We start from the raw sequence: 24,539 nt of genomic DNA on the forward strand, positions 1-24,539 counted from the left end.
ATGTTGTACTTAGGGTTCAAAATATGCTCCATTCAACCTCCTCCTCGTCCATAGTTTCTTCCACTTCGTCTCTTCCGCAACAACACACATAGCCACTTCGTCTCTTCCTCCTCACCGTCAACACTCCATTCAACCTCCTCGTCTTTTTCCTCGCCATTAATTTGTTCATGTATAAGTTCTTCCGCATAAATTGCTTCTATTTTGTGAGCGAAAAAGACGAAAACAAGTGACAATTTTCAAAACCCCAAAACCCCAATAATGTTCTTCTCCAACTCTCTCTGTTCTACCATCATCATCAAACAATCAAACCTCCTCACACGTTTCACACTTCAGCGAACCTTCATCGACGCCAGAATCAAATGGATGCGCGACCCTTTCCTCGATTTTACAGTCTCTCGTGAAATAAACCTCCGCCATTGTTGCTCTCTCAAAAACCTTATCCTCTCTTCTTCTTCTCTCTCTCTCCCCATTTCCGTCGCTTCCCTCCATAAACCTCACTTAAACTTCCCTTCAAACACAACTTCCCTCTACTTCTTCCAAAGATACCCTTCTCTCTTCACTCTCTCTCCTCCCCTTGTCAAGCTCACCCCTCAGTTTATCACTCTTCACAGGGAAGAACAAGAGATTCATGATTCTAGTTCGCAGAAAGAATCTGCGGTTTATAGGTTAGTCAGATTGTTAATGATTGCTAGAAGTTGTAGGATTCCTGTTAGTATTCTTGATGATTTGAAATTTGATCTTGGCTTGCCTGATAATTATCTTCTTGATTTCGTTTCGTATTTTCCTGAGTATTTTAGGTTGTGTAAGTTGAATCCTAGTAAAATTGGTGATGTGGGTGTTGATAATTGTGTGGATTTTGAGGTTGGATTGGAGTTGATTAAGTGCAGGAAGGAATTGGGTGTGCCAGCGATTTTGAACAAGGAATTTGGGGATTATTTGGAGTGTAGAGAGGGGAAGATTGTAAAATTTCCGATGAAATTTTCACCAGGGTTTGATTTGCAGAAAAAGGTCAAGGATTGGATTGATGCGTGGCAATGTTTGCCTTACATTTCACCTTATGAGGATGCGTTTCATATAGCGCCTCGAAGCGATCAGGCTGAGAAATGGACTGTGGCTGTGATCCATGAGATTTTGAGTCTTTTGGTTTCGAAAAAGACGGAAATGAGGAATATCTTGAGATTGGGGGATTATTTGGGTTTTGGGTTGAGGTTTAAGAAGGCAATTGTTCATCATCCGGGGATATTTTATGTTTCGAATAAGAATAAGACACAGACAGTGATTCTTAGAGAAGCGTTTGTGAAAGATCGTTTGTTAGAAAATCATCCTTTGGTTGGTATGCGGCACCGGTATATTTATCTTATGAACAAGTCTAGGAAAGGAAGAAGGAAACTGGTGAAAGCATTAAATCCTGGTTACAGCTTGAAGATGAGTACATCCTATTCTGACGAAGGCGTGAAATGTGTTTCTGAAGAATAAGAAAACAACATAAGTATGGTTGGAATTTTGGGTATCGGTGATTATATAAGACAATGTTTAGGCCTGCAGCAGATTTTGTTTGATAATGAAATGTTGCAAAAAGACTATATGCACATATAAAAGCATGTACATTTTAGAGTGACTTTCCAAGACTTTTTCAAAAAGAACTAGCTCTTGGCCAACATTTGTGGCTCTTGAGTTGCTTTTCTTGGACAGCTATTCACTTATTTAGAGAGAGAGTGGTAGAGAGCGAATGGAGAGAGCCATGACCAATGTGCATCTGCTAATTGTGCAGGATGATCATATCAATGAGGGTGCTAAAAGAATACCAAGAATAATAAGCTAATTGATTGATTAATCAAGCGTTGTACAAGTTGATAACATTGTTCAAGATATCTCTGTTAGTAGTATTTGCTTCTGAGTTGTGCACTTGGGCAGCTATCAAAAGGTGAGCATGTTACAAGCACTGAGATATCTTTTTTTATCAAGAATCAGGATGGTTTGCATTATTTATATCAACTACAACAATGACAGAAGCCTCTTAGGAAACTTTGTTGTTAAAATGCCTGAAGAGCACGAGATTACTGGATCTAAACTTTTCACCTTGCATTGGGGCATTCAAGTTGCAATTCACATTGCTAAAAATCGAGTGGTTCCTGGAAGAACTAAGCACATTGAGGATGAGCTTAGGCGAGGATCATAGTAGCAAAGTCAAGGTCAAGGTCAAGGTCAAGGTCAAGGTCAAGGTAAGGCAAAGGTTAAACCAGCTAACCAAGAAAAGGGCCAGGTCTGAATTTATAGATTATAGGTAGCCCAACATTAAGATTTTCTTATCTCATCTCATGAATCTCTAAGTAGTATGGGAAGATAGTTGGCTTCTTTCACAAGCATGGATTTGAAGAAATTATTATGCCGTGTGGTGCCTAAATCTCCGTAACCTTAATCACGGAGGTTAGATTTAGGTTCGCCTACCCCACATAAGAAACATGCATAAAACACTACTAAGAGGAACGCACACGCAATGACACCAACCAACACCAAATTATGTGTGTTAGTAGAAGCACACACACATGCATGGGAGTTGTCTTATATGGGACTTGCTGTGCTCTTCCATCCTAGAAGCTATCGGCCCATGACAAATTGTCACTAGAGAAATTACTTCAAATAAACAAATCTATTATGGGTTCAAAATTCAGATATATGCACATACAAGGTCAGAAGTCAGAAAATGTCAAATAGGAAGAGTGAAACAGAATTCAGCAGAAATCATCGACGTATAGACAAACTGTCACCAAATGTTGATCAACTATAGTACACTGGTGCTTACCAGTTCAAAAGATAATTTTTAAACCCCCCCTGTCCCTGGAACGTGTTCATCCTGGTTTTCCGTATCAAATTTTGACCATTTATTTTATAAGACATTTTAGTAAAGCTAATTGAAAAGAATAGTGTGAAAGTAGTTTAATATCAAACTATATAGGTTTCACATGATGAATAAATTCATGTCTTTCATAAGATAAAGATCAAATTTGGACAAGAAAAATGTGTGTCCACACTCTTTTAGGAACCGAGTGTAAACACTAAACACATCACTGCTTGGTAATTTTATTTGCTACATCTGTTGATTTTGTTACCCAATAATTGAATACTAACTCTAAGCCAGCATATACTGATTCTTGCAGATGATCTTTGGAGGATTCAGTTGTACATTCAGATTCAAGGTGTCTAGCCACATTGCTCCTTATAAGAGATATTCAAGTAAGTCGTTTTCTATTTCATTGGAAAGAAAACCTTTGCTCATACAAAATGTTGGTCCTATACTTCCAAAGGTCTTGGTGAAAATCTGGTTTAATGAAAATGAGCCACTTTGGTGTTAAAAAGAAAGCGTACGTAACTGAGCTGTTAAAAGATATTTTTAAATTTTAAGAAAACCATTGCTTTAGATAAAATGTTGGTAGATCCAAGTCTCGGTGAAATCTGGTTCAATATACTGATAATGAGCCAATGTGGTGCTAAAATACAAGCGTATATCAGTGAGATGTTTAGAGAAACTTTCAACTTCTAAGAGGATAAATATAGAGTGATTCACTTGGAGAAAAACACTGGACTTTCTGTCACCCACCGAGAGCTTGAACTAATTACCGAAAGAAAAGATGGGAGTTTCATTACATTCCTTTTAAGTTAATTAACGAAAAAATACCCAAGGTTTAGCCAGGAAGGGGGGGTTCATGAAGAACATTTCTATGTTATGTGGGTAGACGATTGAACTGGAATTTTGGGGCTTACGCTTTGTTAAGATCTGGCTCCATGAAAAAGAAGAGAGGTGTCCACTACCCCCCTTGTTGACATATGGTTTTAAGGTGGAACCTTCTTTGGTATATGAAGTGAACTCACTCCCCTTCTAATGGGTGCGGCCCAAGCCCATATTTAACACACTTTTAATAATCTTTTAAATGCAGGACCTCTTTGCAGTCTTGCGCACTTCACTGGGCGTTTCATGAGTTTATATTTATTTCTAGTGGGTCTATAAAACACAAATCCTGTAACTACTCAATTTGTTTCAGTGCTCTCGGTTCAGTTTTTTGTTTTTAAAGGAAGTCCTTAATATATGTATGAGTTTAATAGCAGTAAAACCAAGCAGTCTTAACATTTTAAAATGTTAGGAATCTGTTTGATTCCAGTAACTTATTGTCTTCCTTAGTATTCTAAGGCATCAAAAACTATAATCTAGTTGGCTTATTTGCTACTCCATATAATGTCAATTGCCTGTAATTTTGACCTCCGTCTGTGTTCCTCTTAACTTCTTATATACAGAGATGATTATTATACATTTCTTATGGGTGAACGTGTGATTGCTGATTGGCCTTAACAGAATGTTGTTTCAAGTTTTCGTAGATACTAGCTTTTGATCACTACATGGCTTTTTATGCTCATAATAGATTAAGGCTCCGTTTGTTTTGATGGAAAACACCTTTCCGTAAAATGATTTTCCCATTTTCCTTTGTTTGTTTGTTAAGGGTGGAAAATAATTTTCCCAAAGCTGGAAAACAACTTTCTCTAGGGGAAAACCAACTTTCCTTTTGAAAAGAAGGAATGCCACATTTTCCACTCTAATCTATTATATTTCCTTTTCTCTCCTCTCATTTCCACACTTCTATGTTCTTTTTCTTTATAATTTTTCTTATAAAGAAACAAACAAAGGAAAACTACTTTTCCTTAATATTTTCCCTTGAAAATCGTTTTCCATGGAAAATCATTTTCCTATGAAATTATTTTCTGTTGAAACAAACGGAGCCTAACAATCCTTTGGTCGGAAAGATGAGATATATATTTTATTTTTTTGTTTGGTTCTTTTATTCTCATTGCAGTCGAAGCGTTTTCCTTGCAAAGATACAAAGTCATCCATCTTACGGCATCCAGGGTTTGGTCACAGTTCATGGATACGTGAAATGCAGAAAGCTTCAGACCGATCTATAATTTCAGTGAAGTCCTGGATTTAAGGACCAGAAACCTGGTATCAGTTTCAAGAATAAGTGATTATGTGCTATCAAATGAGTTAGTCAGTATGGCATTGGCAATGGTCGCTGAAGACAAGCAGATTAATCGAGTTCTAGAGGAACTTTTTGCTGAGAAGGTATGACTTTGGGCATCTCTTCCTCTATTGGTTGTTCTGTGGTTGCTTTTGAATTGAAGTTTAAAGATCAACTTACAGCTTCATTAACAAAACAAACGAGTGGTGACAAGTTATATGTTCCACCCATCTGGAACTAGTCATCACATTGGCTAACTCTCAACCTCTCATAATCACTTATTCCACCCATCAGTTTCAAGAATAAGTGATTATGTGCTGTCAAATGAGTTAGTCAGTATGGCATTGGCAATGGTCGCTGAAGACAAGCAGATTAATCGAGTTCTAGAGGAACTTTTTGCTGAGAAGGTATGAGCAATGTTACATGGAACGCGGGACGTTTGGGAACGTGGTACGGGAACGGGAATGCGGAACTCTCCATTCAAAGTTCCCGGAACGTTGTGTTAATTTGTTATTTTTTTTTTTTTTTTAATTTTATAATACAAAATTACAGAAAATTAAGTAAAAGCTAGTTGCACGCAACTATAATAATAAATAAAAGAGAATAAAAATAATAAAAGAATGATAAAAGGGGAAGGGTCCACTGTCATAAAGATGAAGTCTCCTTTAAAGTCTAAAGTCTAAACACTCTAATATATAAAGAAGTAAATATGAAGGGGCCACAACTATCATTATCTGTGCAATCTAACAACTGTAACTCATTACAATAAATGCAGAATCTTTTGCCAAAAAATATAATAAAATAAATAACATAGAAAGAAGAAACGTCTCCTTCATCTTCTTCAATGGGCCTCCAACGTTTTCTTCAACACCACCACCATTAACAAAAAATAAAGCTTCAAATTTCTACCTACAGGGAACACCAAAAACTAAATCAACCCTACCATATAACGGGTACGCCGCCTTCGACGAACCGGTACGAGATCCGCAACGAACCCGGGACGAGCGAACCCGGGACGCGGAACAGGGCAACGTTCCGTGTTCCGGGTATCACTAGGTATGACTTTGGGCATCTCTTCCTCTATTGGTTGTTCTGTCGTTGCTTTTGAATTGAAGTTTAAAGATCAACTTACAGCTTCATTAACAAAACAAACGAGTGGTGACAAGTTATATGTTCCACCCATCTGGAACTAGTTGTCATCACATTGGCTAACTCTCAACCTCTCATAAATAAGATATGACATTAGTTACAAAATAACCATTTAGCCTCTGTAATTTCTATCTTCACCCATCACGTAATTAGGGCATATTAGAAAATCCAATTGAAACTATTACGTCCTCTCTTCTTTTATAGGTCCACATGACAATGTTTTTCATATATATTAGGAATGAATTAGTAGATTCCAACAAATTCTAAATTGTTGTAAGATTCTAAATAGGAAGAACATAATGATATAGAGAGAGTATATCATAACTATTTTAATTTCCAAAATTATTAGGCTATTAGTTTGACCCAATAAAGACCTTGTTAAATAAAGACCTTGTTAAGTAAGAGCCATGTCCAATATAAACCACTTTAACTTGACCCTAACCATATAGCCATTAGGCTACTCTGTTCGATAACCAAGTCTAAATCAGGGGCAGACCCATGTAGACCTCAAGGGGTCCACATGGACCCCATTATTTTTAAAAATAATCAGGAAGAATGTAGCCCACTTAGAGCATGTACATTGGGGCTCTTGGAGTGGCTCTCCAAGTAGCTCTCCAACAAGAACTATCTCTTGGCCAACATTGGGGTTCTTAAGGGGTTCTTGAGGGGCTCTTGAGTAGTTCTTCATGGAGAGCTACTTCAAGGTAGCTCTTGCCCAAGAGCCATAGATAAAAAATGCGGTATAGGTCACGGTCGCGGGATCGGTCGCGGAGTCTCGGTAACGGAAATGATGCGTTAGTCGCGGACCGTGTCGCGTAGGAATTTGAAATTTAAAAAGAAGCCTCATGTCAGCCCCATTCACTACCTACCCTAGTCCCCCTCCCCTAAACCGTACACGTGACATAATTAAAATGAATTCCTTTATCTACCTTCTCTCTCCTCTCTTGTTTTAGATTTGAAAATGGAGTTCTCTACTCTATTTCAATGGAGTTTCTCCATTTCTTTTCTTTTTCCCTTTCTTTTGACGAAAACATGGGGAATTCGGCTGAAAACCGAGTAGATGTGAGGTTTATAACGTTTAATGCGGACAAAATTCGTTTGGATCGGTTGAACCGGCCGAGATCTCGCCGTTTTTAAAAACACCTTTACAACTCGGGATATCTCGTATCGCCAGCCTCCAAAACCTTGTTAACTCGGGCTAGTTTTTACACAATGTCAAGAGCCCTTCAAGAGTTTATTCTTGTTGAAAAGTGAGGAGTAACTTTGAAAATTGGATAGTAACTTTGGTTAAAAACACAATTAATTGTGGACCACCAAATGGTAAAAATGATAATGGAGAGCTCATTTGAGTAACCAACCAATGTTGGGTGTTTTTAAGAATGAATTCTTGAGTGTGTCTTGTAGAGAGATAGTGGTAGAGAGAGAGGGGAGAGTCCTGCAAGAGCTCTTTTGAAGAGCCAACCAATGTACATGCTCTTAGGGTGGAAAAATATATACTCCCTCTATTTTCATATTGTTAGTCCATTTTGGAATCTAGGATAATCCATTATAAAGACACTTGTCACATGAATCTCAAAGGAATCTAACCCATGTGGGTAGAAGAGAGAAATAATTAAGGGGTTTGAACAATTAAATGTGGGTAGGTGGAGTTGGAATTTAATCAGAAAACAAGTGGACTACTTGGATATTTACTTGAGACGAAATGGAAATTACAATTGTGATATAAGGGTATAATGTGGATTAATGTGGGACATATAAGGAAAGAGAGGGCAAACATTTAAGAACAGAAGGAATACTATATTTATGGTCCCCATTTGGAGAGAGAGAAAGTAAAAGTAATGAAAAAAGGCTATTTAAAATAAAATATTGGGAGCAAGAGAAAGTGGAAGCATTTCTAACTTAATAGTGGAAATAATAAAAAAAGACAAAAAATAAAGAAAAATCTCATTTCTCCCTCTCTTTGAAACATGCTCTTCTCGGATCCTTTGCCGCCCCCCTTACACACTGCCACTCCGGGCTACGTCACCGGAAACTTCTCGTCGATCTTGAGTGTCACTATTCAACAATATGCTTGCCTCTTGAGTCTTACCATTCAAGTATAAATGAATTAATTTTGATTCTAATCTTAGTATTAGGTTTTTTGTATTTTATAAATAGAAACTTGAGTGAATTCGAATATAGAATTGAATAAACTTTTTAGTGTTTGAGTTATTAAGTGGTTAAATTTATTTAAATACTTGATTTAATTGTATATTTTCTGCTGATGAAGAGGTATTCGGTTCTAACGAGTCACTTACAAAATAACTATGTTCCTTCCTCTGATGCTTATGTAAGTATTAATTTTTTGAGAGAGAAAATGTTTAAAGTGAAGGGAGAGCAATCAATCAATCAATTCATGAAATAGTGACATTATTAATGTACGGAGTATAAAAAATCCAACTCCTTTTCCTCGGAAAGTAGGGTATTTATATAGCCTCCATCCTAGAGGAAACCCTAATGGGGAAAGCCTATGATTGGCTAGTCATCCTGGGAATGACGAGTGTCACGTCATTTGACAATAAGTAACATTTGTTGGGCCTTGGGCTAATTTGATGTGGACTATTCGATTGCTTTAGGAAAACAACTAGGAATAAGGCCACGTTGGCAGAATAAGTGAATGAGTGTACGCTATGCTTGACACGTGCCATGCCTTTTATTTGACAATTGTCCAACTATTTATCACACATCATTTGCCCATCAAGGAGGGCAATAGCGGAAAATCTTTTGCTAGTGTTTTGCTTGACGGTTCAACTTCGGGAGGGAGATTCATGCGCACCATAGAAAAGAAGACACGTGGTCAACCCTTCCAATTCTAATTTTGCGCCTCCATATAAGGGCTGAAAAGTTTACCATTTCTTACGTTTGTGATTTTCCATTCCTTACTACTTAGAGAGAGAAAGCAAAGAGAAGTCAGAGACAACGAGATATTTTGGGATTTTTGTGCTTGTAAGAGAGAAAGCAAAGAGAAGTTTGTGATTTTTCATTCCTTACTACTTAGAGAGAGAAAGCAAAGAGAAGTCAGAGACAACGAGATTTTCTGGGATTTTTGTGCTTGGAAGAGGCCGAGAGTTTCAACTCAACTTCCGCTGCCCGGTGCATTCAAACCTTCATCACCCTTAGTTGAATACGCCAACCGTCATCGCTATTTTTTAAGGTAATTTGTTTTCTTTGATTTGCTTGTTTATTTTTTATTTTTTATTTCGCGTTCTTGCCGCCTCTTTGGCAGCGTCTAATGTGGTTTCTCCTGATGTTGCCACATAACTCGACGTCACGTCTTTATTGGGGCAAAGAGTCGGGACATCTCAACGTGCTAGTCAGACATCCTATTGTGTATCTTATGCAGTATATGATAGCGAGGATACAAAAGTCAGCTAATATCGTTGGTCTAAGACTTAAAGGACGAGTTGACCCTTTGTCTGATGGAGGGAGATCCATAAGGGTGTTTGTTGGTGAACTAAGTGATGTTCTGTTGGAAGAAGGTCCAAGCGCACACCAAGAAGCCGTCCCTTTTGATGAATTTTTAGATGGAAGAAGCGGTGGGACAAAGCCTGCTGGTCCTCATAATGAATCGTCTAATGAAAATGCGAATAACCCACCTTATCAGATCCAGGTCGACCCAAAGTGATCTATGCTAGGGAGGGAGATCCTTTGTCTGACGAGTTGACCCTTTGTCGGATGGAGGGAGATCCATAAGGGTGTTTGTTGGTGAACTAATTGATGTTCTGTTGGAAGAAGGTCCAAGCGCACACCAAGAAGCCGTCCCTTTTGGTGAATTTTTAGAAGGAAGAAGCGGTGGGACAAAGCCTGCTGGTCCTCATAATGAATCGTCTAATGAAAATGCGAATAACCCACCTTATCAGATCCAGGTCGACCCAAAGTGATCTATGCTAGGGAGGGAGATCCTTTGTCTGACGAGTTAACCCTTTGTCGGATGGAGGGAGATCCATAAGGGTGTTTGTTGGTGAACTAAGTGATGTTCTGTTGGAAGAAGGTCCAAGCGCACACCAAGAAGCCGTCCCTTTTGATGAATTTTTAGATGGAAGAAGCGGTGGGACAAAGCCTGCTGGTCCTCATAATGAATCGTCTAATGAAAATGCGAATAACCCACCTTATCAGATCCAGGTCGACCCAAAGTGATCTATGCTAGGATCGGGTCATGATTAGGGTGTGGTTGCCCGTCAACGTTATTCAGACGAGGGCCTTGATCTAAGTCTTCACGATGTCGTCTGATCTTCGGTTGAGATGTCGTGGTCGATCTCAACTTGGGGTCATGTAGTTGGGCTGCTGAGTTTCTGCCACAGTACCGTACCTTTGCACAAACTGCGCCAAATGTTGTGGGAGTTTTCCGGGTTTTTCTGAAGAGGAGGTATTTGCTTCCACGGAGTGCACGGTCCAACGCGTCACCTAGAAAACAAGAATATTTCTTTCGAAATATTCTCTCCGATGCTTAAATAAGTACTCCCTCCTCACAGATTAGTTTTTACACTTCTCCTCACATAGTTTTAGGAGATAAGTTGTTTGGTTATTAAATATTATTTTATTTAAAAAAATAGACGTAACATGAGATAGTGGGGTTATTTTATTGAAAAGTAGATATGCTAGAAGCTAGTGGAGTATATTTTTAATTGAATGTGAGAAGTGTGAGACCTAACCTTTTGGTAGTGGGAAGCTAGGTAGCACGAATACGGATACGGGGACGGATACGGGTACGGGGACGGAAAACGGAAAAATTAAAATTTCCGAAAACGGGTACGGCTTGAATTTGGCAAAAAACAAAGTAAATAAATATAATGCATTTAATAAATAATACTGCCTTAAATATTTTTCAACATATAAATCTCCATATAATTTTTGCATAAAAAACATTAAAATTAGATAATAAGTTTTGCACCTTCTTAGAATATTAAAATATATAGAGGGTCAAAAAGAAAACAGAAAAAGAAAAAAGAAATATATTAGGTGGACTGGACTATTAGAGAGAATAGAAGGTTGCAGCACTACAAGTACAACTTTACTAAAAAAATAAATAGAAAAATAAATAAATATGTTGTACAACTATTAATGAATAATGACTCATGCTCTACAACCGTTACTTTTCACCTTCTCCTTCAACTAAAAAAAGTAAATCGGACAAGAAACCGAGCAAAGAAAAATTCGAGCATGACTGGACTGACTGCCGAGCACTTGGAATGGCTGCCGACGACGATCGGCGAGAAGATCGGCGACAAGGAACAATGAAGAACTTTGAAGGAGTTTTCAGTTCAAGTGAGAGAATTTGAAATTCTCCAAAAACCCTTGGATCTGATTTTGCCCCATTAAAATTTCATAAATTGATTGGGTACGTTTCTCAAGCTCCAAAAACGTATCCATCGCGTACTCGTTTGCATACCACCCGTACCCAATTCTTGCCGCCGTACCCACCTTCCCAGATTCGTTTTGGGTACGAATCCAAGACGAATCCGTCCCGTATCCGTACCCGGTACGGAAAACGGTGCCTGGGAGGGGTACCCGTGTTTCATAGGTGGGAAGAGAGATGCATTAAAATAATTTTGGGGTCTTTCCAAAATAGAAGTGTAAAAACTAATCTGCGATAAATAAAAATAGAAAGTGTAAAAATTATTTGGGACAGAGGGAGTATTAAGTTTTGGAGTAGAGAAATTGTTTAGACAGAAGGGAGAACAAAATCAATTCATGAATAGTGATGTTATCAATGTATCAAAATCGAACCCCTTTTCCTTGAAAAGCGGGGGTATTTATAGAGCTTCCATTCTAGGGATATCCTAATGGGGAAGGCCGATGATTGGCTAGTCATCTTGGGAATGACAAGTGTCCCATCAGGGGTCGAATTTGACGGGTACTATTCGATGGCTTTAGGAAAGCAAACTAGGAATAAGCTTAGTTTTAAAAAGCGCGCTTTTTTGCGCTTAAAGCTCGGAAGCTCAGAAGCTCACAGCAAAACGCTTCTGCCAGCCGAAGCCTAGCGACATACAAGAAGCGCGCGCTTCCTAGCGCTTCGGTGCTTCTGCGCTTCCTAGGGCTTTTGCGCTTCTTGTAGTCTGGGCACATTAGACCCTTCATTTTTATAAAAAATAAAGCCACGTGACTCTAATCTTCTTTTTTAAAGTATCACGTGATTTCTTTTTTTTGAAAAGCGAATATTTGGGAAGTTTTTGAAAACCCTAGTGCAATTTTCTCCCTTAGCCGGATTTCTCTATCCTTCTCGCCGGATTTCTCCCGTCGGATTCTGAATTTTTCTTTCACAGTTTTGATTTCTCTTTTTTTTTTCATCTTTTCTTTCCATATTTTCTGAACTTTTGAAATTTTATTATTTCTTTGTGGGTGCGCTTCGCCTACGAAAAGCGTGCGCTTTCACTTTGCGCTTTGCGCTTAAGCTCCAGGGCCCTTTTGCGCTTCAGTGCGCTTTGGCTTTTTAAAACTAAGGGAATAAGGCAACGGTGGCAGAATAAGCGAAAGTCACAGTGCTGATTCTGCACTATGCCTGACACATGGCATGCTTTTATTGGACCATGTTGTTCAGCTATTTTATCTCACATCACATATAATATCTAGTTTATGGCCCTTTGTGGTACTTTTTTTTTTGTGAATTTGTTTTTTTATGCTTATGATTCCTGGTTTGACCCTTTGGGATAAAATGTTTGTGTTGATTTTATTCGTTAGATTAATATAAATTGTTGTTTTGATCATGGTTGACTTGTCAAGGCATTCACATTCCGGTGCTTTTAACAGAGTAAAATTTAGTTAATTTTTAATTTTTAATTTATTTTGGAATTAAAGTCATTTTAAATTTTGGACACCCATTTTATATTTTCTGAATTCCCTCTGGGTCTAATGACGCCCCCATATCAAATGTAAGGGAGTAGTTTCTTGTTATTTAATTTGAAAGGATTACAGTTTACGGTTTGGTGTTTGGATAGACTGTCAAAGGAGACAAGGAGTATCAAGTTTCTCTGTACATTCTAAAATAGTGTGATTTATGACCTTGTCAATTGGACAGAGGGACTATATTATATAAGTATGCAACTCCAGCTAGCATGCTATATTTCCCAAGTCTAAGCACATAAGTGTAATGTAACTTAAACTATGCCACTTGATTTGAACAACCCCTGAATTATTTAGATGCTGACTTTCCTCTATGCTTGTAAAATTTTGCAGGGGAGTGAGATGTGTATCAGACCTGCGGAGTTCTACTTATATGAACAATAAGAGTTATGTTTCTTTGATGTGATGGTTAGAGGCCGCCAAAGGCAAGAAATCGTGATAGGCTATATTTAAAATTCCTTAATTTCTACAAATCTGTGTAGCTTATTTTCTGTTTCTTGGACGCATAAAATCTGGAGTAAATTAGTTTTACAAATTGGCCTTTTTTGTCTAGCTTTTCCCCTTCAGTCACTTTTTGTTTCTAATACAGCTCTTGTTAATGTTAAATTAGTTTGTTAAATAGTAATTAATATCCTCCTTGTTGTATTTATTACAGTTGCTACAACTTTCTGCTGCTATTTAAAGAATTTTCTTCTCTACTGGGATGCGGGTGTATATATTAATAATATATGCTCACTGAGTTCACGGTCATGGTCCTCACCGAGTTGCTGCCTGATTAGTTTATTGACGGCACAAAATTTATTTTAAATACCACTACTTTCATTGTGCATCTCTTTTTTACTTTAGCTTGGAGATATTGAGAATTAAGTGTTTCATGGTCATACAAAATTATCTGTATTCAAGCTTAGTAGCAGCCTGCTCTTTGGTAGTGTAAAATTTGTTTTCGTATTGCAGGTTCTCAAGTTGTAGATGGGCTTATGCAAGTCTTGTGAGGAATATTGGAGATAGAGCAGCCAGACACACAAACCATGAAAAATATTGTTATATCTTCTGTGGAACTCATTTACTGTTACGCAGAATGTTTGGCATTACATGGGAAGGATCCACGTGGACATTCGGTTTCAGCTGCAGTTTTGCTGTTAAAGAAACTATTATTTTCCCCTAATGAGGCTGTCCAGACAGCAAGCAGGTAAATGATTTTCTTTTTCCTTTTTGTCATCTCGGCTCTATTTTTAAGCTCAAAATACTCACATATTTCTCTTCAAGCAATGAGTAGCCTGGCGATATCTTCAAGATTGCTCCAGGTTCCATTCCCAAAGCAAACTTTGTTGGCTACCGATGATGCGGTAGACAATGCTACTTCAGCAGCTGCTCATGCTGATGCAGTGACCGCATCTGTAGGCAATGCACAGGTCATGATGGAAGAAGATTCTATTACATCCTCAGTACAATATTGTTGCTCCACTGTTCCTATACTAAGGCGAAGGTGGCATTGCACCATTTGCTCAGATTTAGATGGCTTCCTCCACCACATTCCTGAGATCATCCAATGACGGCAATCCCAATAGAAGCGGAGACGTAAGGAGGAGAAGGCAATGAAATTCATTTCCCAGCTGGTGAGTTAAGTGATTCAAGAATTTTTCCAACTTCATCAAACACAAATGTGCCAAATTCCACACCATCTATCCATGTGCTAGAACCAAATGAGCTTGAGGATTTCTCACCTTCGGTTCTGGAACCTGTCTCGATCTCTGCATCAAAGCGAGCTGTAAATTCCTTGCTTCTTTCTGAGCTCTTAGAACAGTTGAGAGGCTGGATGGAGACAACATCCGGTGTTAGAATTATTCCAGTCATGCAACTTTTCTATCGGCTGTCTTCTGCTGTTGGTGGACCATTTATACATAACCCGAACCCTGATAGCTTACATCTGGAGAAATTGATTAAAGTGGTTCCTTGATGAGATTAATCTTAAGAAACCGTTTGTGGCCAGAAGCCGATCTTCATGTGGTGAAGTTACAATCCTAGTCTTCATGCTCTTTACCTTAATGCTAAGAAATTGGCACCAGCCTGGGAGCGATGGCTCTGTTCCAAAATCTGGTGGTTCTTCTGATGCACTTGATAGAAGCTATACTCCAAATCCATTGTCTACTTGAATTGCTGCTGCAGTATCTTCAAGCAACCAAGACAAGAACGACTTTGCTTCACAGCTGCTCAAAGCTTGTAATATTCTTCGCCAACAATCTTTTGTAAATTATCTCATGGATATTTTGCAGCAGCTGGTTCATGTTTTCAAGTCGTCAGCTGGTAATCATGAAAGTTCATCTAACTCACACCCTGGTTCTGGGTGCGGGGCTCTTTTAAGTGTTCGAAGGGAGCTACCAGCAGGCAATTTTTCCCCGTTCTTTTCTGATTCATATGCAAAAGCCCACCGAGTAGACATTTTTGCTGACTACCATAGACTCTTGTTGGAGAACATTTTTCGTCTGGTCTACAGTCTGGTTTGTCCTGAAAAGCATGACAAAACAGAGAAGGTGTATAAGATATCTTCCAGCAAAGACTTGAAATTAGAAGGATATTATGATGTTCTTTGCAATTATATAAATAATCCCCAGACAACTTTTATTAGAAGGTATGCTAGAAGACTCTTTCTGCATTTATGTTGAAGCAAGTCTCATTATTACAGTGTTCGTGACTCCTGGCAGTTCTCCGGTGAACTAAAGAGATTGCACAAACATGTAAACAAGACTGGCGGGTTTCAGAATCCTGCTCCGTATGAGAGAAGTGTCAAAATAATCAAATGCTTGTGCACCATGGCTGAAGTAGCTGCTGCACGACCTAGAAACTGGCAAAAGTATTGTTTGCGGCATGCAGATGTTTCGCCTCATTTGTTGAAGTGGATATTCTATCTTGGAGAGGAGTCTGTTATTCAGGTGCTTAAATGGCTTTCTATTCCGGAAAGGATATGAGCAATTTTTCTCAGAAAGCAGAATCAGGGGATGCTGCAGTTGGCTTAAATAAATCTTCTGCACAGTCGCAAGATTCGAAGAAGAAAAAGAAAGGAGATGATGGACTGGATTCTGGTTCCGAAAAATCCTGCTTGGACATGGAAGTGGCTGTCAACATCTTCACTGACAAAGATGGTGAAGTCCTGAGACAGTTCATTGATTGCTTCTTCCTGGAGTGGAATTCAAGTGCTGTACGCGCTGAAGCAAAGTGTGTTCTTCATGGCATCTGGCAGCATGGGAAGCAGTTGTTTAAGGAGAATATGTTGAGGGTGCTGTTGGAGAAAGTGAATTGTTTGCCAATGTATGAACCAAACATTGCCGAGTATGTGGAATTGCTGACATGGTTGCTTGGCAAGGTCCCTGATGTGAGCTCAAAGCAGCTAAATGCTTGATTTCTGAGGTCATCCAGTGTTTTTATGACACTCTTCATATACAAAATGAATTGCTAGCTAATCATCCCAATTCCCGTGTATACAACACACTTAGTGGTCTTGTGGAGTTTGATGGATATTATCTTGAGAGTGAGCCTTGTGCTTCTTGTAGCTCTCCTGAGGTGCCCTAGAGCAGGATGAAGCTGGAGAGCCTTAAATTCACAGACAACTGTATAATAGTGAAGTGTACGGGAAGCTACACCATCCAATCTGTTAAAATGAATGTGCATGATGCTCAGAAGTCCAAACCTGTGAAGATTTTGAACTTGTATTACAATAATAGACCTGTGACGACTTATCGAAGTTAAAAAATAATTGGTCTTTGTGGAAGCGTGCCAAAAGCTGCCACCTCGCAGCTAATCAGACGGAGCTGAAAGTAGATTTTCCTATTCCAATTACTGCTTGCAATTTCATAATTGAACTTGATTCCTTCTCCGAAAATCTTCAGGCTTCATCAATGGAGCCATTGCAATGCCCAAGATGCAGCCGACCCGTTACCGATCGGCACGGTATATGTAGCAACTGCCATGAGAATGCATATCAATGTAGACAATGTCGTAATATCAATTATGAGAGTTTAGACTCATTTCTGTGTAATGAATGTGGCTACAGCAAATATGGCCGTTTTGAGTTCCACTTCATGGCCAAACCCAGCTTTACTTTTGATAACATGTAAGATGATGAAGATATGAAGAGAAGACTTGCAGCGACAGAATCTGAATCAGAAAATGCTAATAGGAGGTATCAACAACTTTTGGGCTTCAAAAAACCATTACTTAAGATAGTATACAGTATTGGTGAAAGTGACATAGACTCACAGCAAAAGGATTCTGTCCAGCAGAAGATGGTTTCCTTACCTGGACCTTCTTGTAAGATCAACCGTAAAATCGCACTTCTTGGTGTACTCTACGGCGAAAAGTGCAAGGCAGCCTTTGATTCTGTGAGCTCTGATGAATTATTTGCACCAAAAACACTATGCTAACACTACAGAACCTTCGAGATTTGTGGTTTCCAGGTCACCTAGCAGTTGCTACGGTCGTGCTACTACTTTGGTTGTCCAGTGCCTTGAGATATTACAACTCCTCTCGAAGCATCCCAATTCTAAGAAACAGCTTGTTGCGTTTGGCATATTAACAGAGTTGTTTGAGAATAACATTCATCAAGGTCCAAAGTCAGCTCGCTCGCAAGCAAGAGCTGTTCTTTGTGCTTTTTCAGAGGGTGGTATGAATGCTGTTAGTCAATTGAATAATCTGATCCAGAAGAAAGTCTTGTACTGCATTGAACATCATAGATCCATGGACATTGCCGTGGCCACCCGAGAAGAAATGCTGTTGCTATCAGAGGTTTGTTCGTCAACTGATGAATTTTGGGAATCGAGGCTACATGTTGTTTTTCAGTTGCTATTCACTTCAATAAAAGTGGGTTCGAATCACCCAGTCATATCAGAGCATGCGATTCTTTCTTGCCTGAGTATTGTATCTCAGGCATGTACGCCTCCTAAACCTGACTTGCTGGAAAAAGAAACGGTTTGGAAAATCTTCTCATCTTCAACCTTCAAAAGATGATAGTAGCTCAGATGTTCCTGGTACCTTGGATTCGATGGGAGCAAGTCTACATCGGAGTTGGTGGACAGAAACTGGAATGGTACGCAAAAGACTCAGGACATTCAATTGTTGAGTTATTCAGAATGGGAAAGGGGAGCATCATGTCTTGATTTTGTCAGGAGACAGTGCAAAGTTTCACAGGCATCAAGAGCTGCCAGCCACAAGTCAAGACCCCAAAGATTTGATTTCTTAGCTTTGAAGTATGGGCTAAGATGGACGCGCCGTGCTTGTTCTCGGAGTAATTTGTCATCATTTGAACTGGGGTCATGGGTCTTAGGACTTATATTAAGTGCTTGTTCGCAGTCAATAAGATCAGAGATGTGTATGTTGGTTAACCTGCTCTGTGCTCAGAGTTCAACCAGACGTTACCGCTTGTTGAACTTGTTAATGGCATGGTTGCCCTCGACTCTCTCTGCTGCTGAAAATGCTGTCGAATATTTTGACTTGCTCTTCAGGATGATAGAGACGGAAGATCCTCGCTTATTCCTTACTGCCAGGGGATGGTTAAGTACTATATGCAAGTTGATTACCCAAGAAGTCAATCATATTGAATCTCTGGAGAGGAGCCTGCATATCGATATTTCACAAGGGTTTATACTTCACAAATTAATAGAGCTTCTTGGGAAATTTTTGGAGATACCAAACACCAGAGCTAGGTTGCTAAAAAAAACTTACAATCTTTTGAAATTTTTCTTATAACTTGCTTTGTTGATCCTTTAGTGTTTTTTTTTCTCCATGTCAGATTTATGCGAGACGACTTGTTCTCCGAAGTTCTGGAAGCCCTGATTGTTATTTGGTGATTGGAGGTACAGAAGACAAAGCTAATTAGTGATTGCAATCGTATGTTGAAAGATCTCTTGGACAGCCTTAAGTAGGAAAGCAGGGAGAATAGGCGAAAGTTCATACATGCTTGTATCTGTGGTTTGCAAATTCACGGAGATGAGAAGAAAGGGCAAACATCTTTGGTAAGGAATATCCACCTCCCTAAAACCTCCCATAGCATTATTTCTTTAACCCATGTAATCAACTTACTGATGAAATGTCTTCCCCTGAAATGTATCTTATGCAGTTTATCTTGGAGCAGCTTTGCAATTTAATTTGTCCATCAAAACCAGAGTCTGTGTACTTAGTGATTCTTAACAAGGCTCACACTCAGGAAGAATTTATCAGGGGTTCCATGACCAAAGTTCTTTATTCCAGTCCTGAGGTTGGTCTTTTAATGCGTGATGAGAAAAATAAAATCTGCAATCAGTTGGATATGGTAGGACTTGTAGAAAATGATTATAGAATGGAATTGCTTGTTGCTGGGAATATCATATCACTAGATCTGAGTGTTGAGCAAGTGTATGTGCAAGTGTGGAAGAAGGCGAATATTCAATCTTCAATTACTGTAGCTGCTGCGGCCATGCTACCTGCTGGTGCTACTGCTTCAACAAGGGATTGTCCTCCAATGATTGTGACATACCGTCTCCAGGTTAGCTCCTCCTCCTTCAGTTAGTGGGTTTGCGACTAATGCTCTGCTGCTAGTTTCTTGTGAAACTACTAAAGCATTAATTTATTCTGAAAATTAACACCGCTTTGCAAGATTGTATTAAAATTGTCGATTTTGTTTTCGTTTATTTTACTTTTCATCCACTTTTTGCCTTAAAGCCCAATTGTTGTGGTTTTCATAAATAAATATCACTGTTATAAACAATCCTCAATTTCCTTCTACACGCTCCCTCCAGGTAGATCGAGGTAAGGTCCAAGTGATTGAACAATTGCCCCCTCCAGGGTGTTAGAAATTTTCTTGGTCATGCGGGGTTTATCGTCGCTTTATCTAAGATTTTTCTAAAATTGTTAAACCACTAACCCAATTCCTCCTCAAGGACGCCCCATTTGTGTTTACTGATGCTTGTTTTGAGGCTTTTGACAGGATTAAACAGGCACTGATTTCGGCTCCTATCATCCGTTTTCCCGAGTAGGATCTCCCGTTTGAGATAATGTGTGATGCAAGTGACTATGCAGTTGGGGCAGAGAAAGGAAAAGGTCTTGCATGCTATCTGCTATGCTAGTAAGACCTTAGATGAAGCTCAGGTTAGTTATGTTAATACTGAGAAGGAGATTCTAGCCATAGTCTATGCCTTGGACAAGTTCCACACTTATCTGATTGTGTCCAAGGTGATAATCCACATTGACCATGCGGCCCTTAAGTATCTACTCTCTAAGAAAGAAGCCAAACCTAGGCTTATTCGATGGATACTACATCTACAGGGGTTTGATCTGGAGATCCGCGACAAAAGGGGGCTGAGAATGTGGTTGCAGACCACCTATCTAGACTGAGATATGATGATGGTAAAGTGTCTACACCGATCGATGATTCATTTCCAGATGATCACCTATTTGCACTTGCCAGCCAGTCACCATGGTTCGCATACTATGCGAACTACATTGTGGGGCGAACTCGTCGATCTTACATATCAACAAAAGAAGTTCCTGCACGATATTCGATTCTACTTTTGGGATGATCCACATCTGTTCTCACACTGCAGATGGTTTGTATAAACGGTGTATTCCGGAATGAGAGGTACATGGTATAATTAACAGAATTCATTCTTCGTCATATGGAGGGCACCATGGACCCTTGAAAACTCATGCTAAACTGTAAGTGCGGGTTTTACTCGCCTACGATGTTCAAGGATGCACAAGCTTTTATTATGGCTTGTGATGCGTGCCAGAGGGCCGACACTATCTCGAGGGGGCATAAGATGCCACAAAATGGAATACTCAAGGTCGAGGTTTTTGATATGTGGGGGATAGACTACATGGGACCATTCCCATCGTCCAAGGGTAATCTGTATATCCTTGTTGCTGTATATTATGTGTCTAAGTGGGTGGAAGCCATTGCCTCACCTACTAACAATGCTAAGGCAGTCATCTCCATGTTAAAAAAGATCATCTTTCCCAGATTTGGAGTACCGAAGTCATTGATCAGTGATGGAGGCTCACACTTCCATGAGAAGCACTTAGAAACGCTCCTGCGCAAATATGAGGTATATCACCGCACCGGACTAGCCTACCACCCTCAAATGAGTGGGCAAATTGAGGTCTCCAACCGAGAGATCAAATATATACTTGAGAAGGTAGTGGCGAAGTCTAGGAAGGATCGGAGCGACAAGCTTGATGATACTCTCTGTGGCATATATGACCGCTTTCAAGACATCTATTGGTACTTCCCCGTATCGGTTAGTGTACGGCATGTCATTTGCCGGTAGAGATGAATACAAGGCTTATTGGACGATCAAACAACTCAACATGGATGCTAGACTAGCCGGTGAGAAGCGGCTACTACAGTTGAATGAGTTAGATGAGTTTAGATTGCAAACCTATGACAGTGCCCGTGTCTACAAGGAAAAAACTAAGCGATGACACGATAGTCACATTCTTCAGAGGGAGTTCGCAGTGGGCGACAAAGTTCTACTATTTAACTCTACACTTGGGCTACCCTGCTGTCTCCCGACTCTCTCCTTGCGCCCGCTACGAAAGTAAGTACGAGGCTCGGGCTCATACTGCTGAGGCTCAGGCTCGGGCTGCGGAGGGTCCTGCTGCTGGGCTATGGGAGCAATGTGCTCACCCACATATATGTAATGTGCTTAGCCAGGTTGAAAGCGGGTGCGGCCCTGTCGTCAGGCAAGGTGAAAAGCCTGTCTCGCCCAAACATCCAATACATGGCACCCGGGCGAAGCAACTGGTGCTCGCCTGTAGTCGGCGGAGTGAAGCAAAGTACGTTAAAGTTAAGCAAGTTACTCCCCAAGACCGGGACCTAATTGGCCTCAACAAAGTTAACAGTGGCCATGGCAATGTGGGTGATCAACCCACCCAGAGTGATGCGAGTTTTATATGGACTAATGGCCACCGATTTGAAATGTGTAGCCATGTGGTGAGCCAAGTTCATCGTATATCTTTCCTCCCCCTCAAGCACATACCCACCCAGAATCTGAAATTTTGTACCTTTAACATTCTGGGGCTCATCCCTCCCAAAAATAGTAAAACCCAATAACCTGAAGAAAACAATGGGGACATCTTGATTCAGTTGATAGGCCAAAAATCCTACCAAAACCCCTAATACTCAAACGGACATCTTGATTCATCAATCTAAAATACACAACAGTGATGTCCCTATAACCATTTCTATCCACCTCAAACGAACTCAAAAACTCAAGCGTCAACCTCTTAAACGTCAACCTTTATGTCCATTTCCGATGGAGTCAAAGATTCATTTGTTCTTTCGGTTGTGGGATGTAATGGACTAAATCAAAATGGCTCTTAAAACCTCTAAGCTTCCTTTCCATGAAGTAAAAGATGGTCTTTCCGTTGTCCCATAATCGTTTTTGGGTCAATTGGAAACAACCTCTCTGCAATTGTAGGGGTAAGGTAGCTTACACCCGACCCCACCTTACCCCGCTTCTTACGGAAGCCTCTTTGAAACAATGGGGGTAATGATGGTGTGCTAACCTTTATACTTGTATGCTAATATGGCTTTTTATACTCGGATGTGCTTATTTATTTTTATTTATTCCATGTGCTGCTAATGGACTTGTCCTTGCACCTTTTTACTAAAAAAAACCAGGCAAGATTTGTATTGTATTGAACATAAGAACTTGATAGATTCTTCTGACACACTTGGTAAACTGTCTGTTTGACATATTGTGAACACACTATTAATGCCTTGTTCTCACCTTATCATGTGAAAACCTCTGAGTGACTCGAGAAGTATGGTTTGAAATTACAGTTGTTTAACTTTTTGGCTGGTTTAAATATACAGCGCTTACGAGATGATCTGAAGTCCAACGACGAGCAGCTCAATCTACTGATGTATTGCTGTAAGATACAGGAGAATAGACAAGCCTTGTTAAAGTTAGGTCTACTTGTTGAAACAGCAAGACGTTGATGCTATGGAGGGCATTGTTTTGATTGTTGAGGCACTGACCTTGCAAGCTAATGAGAGTGATAATATAAGCATTACCAAGGGTGGTCTTACCGTCACTAGTAAGGAAATCTAATGTTCTTAGAACGATCTTAACTGCTACAGGTATGTTCTGATAGATGAATTTTAATTTGCTTGGTTTCTTTATCAAGGCTTTATTATATATGTAGCTAACTTTGACTACTTGGTGCTTATGCAGGGACTGGAATGCATCAGGAACAATGAGACTCTCTATGTAATGCCTTGTTTCCTATTATATACTTTAGTCCTGTTCTTGTAAGTGTAGCCCTGTTGACCATTCTAGTGATGTCTACACAGATGCTGGACTGGAGCATCTTTCAGTTCTGACAGCAAATTCTTGCTTTATATGATCCAGATGGCTCGTCACCTGCTAGTTGTTCTCAGCGTCTGTTGATCCAGATGGCTCGCCTCTGTTGCAGCCGAACCAGAAGAGACTGTACAATTTATGATGCAACATTGTAATCTTGATGTTATTGGTGCCCCGTGCCTTCGCTGATGTGTTATCTGGTGCTGTCAAGAGTTTAGTTTGTGCAGGCGGCTATAAAATATAAATGTAAATTCTATACTTGGGCAGATTGTAATCTCGATGTACAATTCAAGTGTTGAGTGGTTTTTAGATTATGACAATGTCCATTTTTTGGTGAATTGAATAACCTGCATTTTAATATTTCATCCTGCAATCAATCAAGTCTCAATCAGTAAACCTTTTTTCTTTCTTTACCAACTAGATCAAGCAACTAACATGTGTGAACCATTTCACCAAGTATATGTCCAGATAATTCAAAGTCTAGACAGTAAGCTTTTGGTCTTCCTGTCAAAAAACGTCAATGTACGATTATAAGTTTCCATGAATTCCTCGTTTATCACTTAACGATGTTAATTTCCCATTTATCGTCTTGACTCTTGCTCACTGCATAAGATGATGATAGTCATCCAATTTGTTGTTATATTGTACTACTTTCGTCTTTATCTTGGATGAATCTTCCATATTCCTAGTTACAAGGAAGGTTGGGTCTGTCACAGAGTCTGTACCGACTCGGATGTGTCCCTGTTCAATGTATGTCTGTAAATTCTATACTTGGGCAGATTGTAATCTCGAAACCCGCCGTCTGCAAACAAATAGAGCAACAACGTTAGGATCTATACATTAGACCAATATCACATGTCTTTACTTTCTGCCCAGTTTAAGTTTAAGGGTTGTGTCATTTTTTAAAATAAGGAGGGAGTATATACACCTCTACCAATATGTCCTCCACTTTTGCCAGTACAAGGCTCAAACAAATATGAACCATAATGAGAAAAATAATACAAGACCACCAAAGAAGAGTAAATTAGTAGATTTTGAATCATGCTAGCAAAGTATCCATGTAGCCATTAGCCAATGTCTGCTAGTGTTTAAGGTCAGCATTAGTTGGGTTAAGAGGTAGCCAACAATCGTGATAGTCATTCAACTCAGGTCTGATCAAGTTTAGAGTTTG

At 39.5% G+C, this 24,539-nt stretch overlaps 1 protein-coding gene across 19 annotated transcripts; it reads left to right on the forward strand.

The window, feature by feature from the left end:
• The first annotated feature begins 21 nt into the window (after nucleotides 1-21).
• Nucleotides 22-23,777, forward strand: LOC110775955 (protein WHAT'S THIS FACTOR 9, mitochondrial). 19 transcript variants are annotated; one of them, XM_056833605.1, is made up of 11 exons: nucleotides 22-665; nucleotides 798-2,222; nucleotides 3,159-3,234; nucleotides 4,845-5,413; nucleotides 13,989-14,223; nucleotides 14,301-18,730; nucleotides 18,817-19,039; nucleotides 19,144-19,548; nucleotides 22,879-23,145; nucleotides 23,240-23,275; nucleotides 23,359-23,777. In XM_056833605.1, the coding sequence occupies exons 1-2, from the start codon at nucleotides 259-261 to the stop codon at nucleotides 1,474-1,476; spliced, it is 1,086 nt and encodes a 361-aa protein (XP_056689583.1). In that variant the 5' UTR covers nucleotides 22-258; the 3' UTR covers nucleotides 1,477-2,222; nucleotides 3,159-3,234; nucleotides 4,845-5,413; nucleotides 13,989-14,223; nucleotides 14,301-18,730; nucleotides 18,817-19,039; nucleotides 19,144-19,548; nucleotides 22,879-23,145; nucleotides 23,240-23,275; nucleotides 23,359-23,777. The 19 variants fall into 19 exon arrangements, 17 of the variants coding, with proteins under 17 accessions (XP_056689583.1, XP_056689570.1, XP_056689576.1 ...); XM_056833592.1 differs by adding an exon at nucleotides 9,193-9,348 and having other exon boundaries at nucleotides 23-2,222; XM_056833598.1 differs by adding an exon at nucleotides 19,990-20,150 and having other exon boundaries at nucleotides 23-2,222.
• Nucleotides 23,778-24,539: the final 762 nt, after the last annotated feature.

This window comes from Spinacia oleracea, chromosome 6, assembly GCF_020520425.1.
Source record: "Spinacia oleracea cultivar Varoflay chromosome 6, BTI_SOV_V1, whole genome shotgun sequence".
Lineage (NCBI taxonomy): Eukaryota > Viridiplantae > Streptophyta > Magnoliopsida > Caryophyllales > Amaranthaceae > Spinacia > Spinacia oleracea.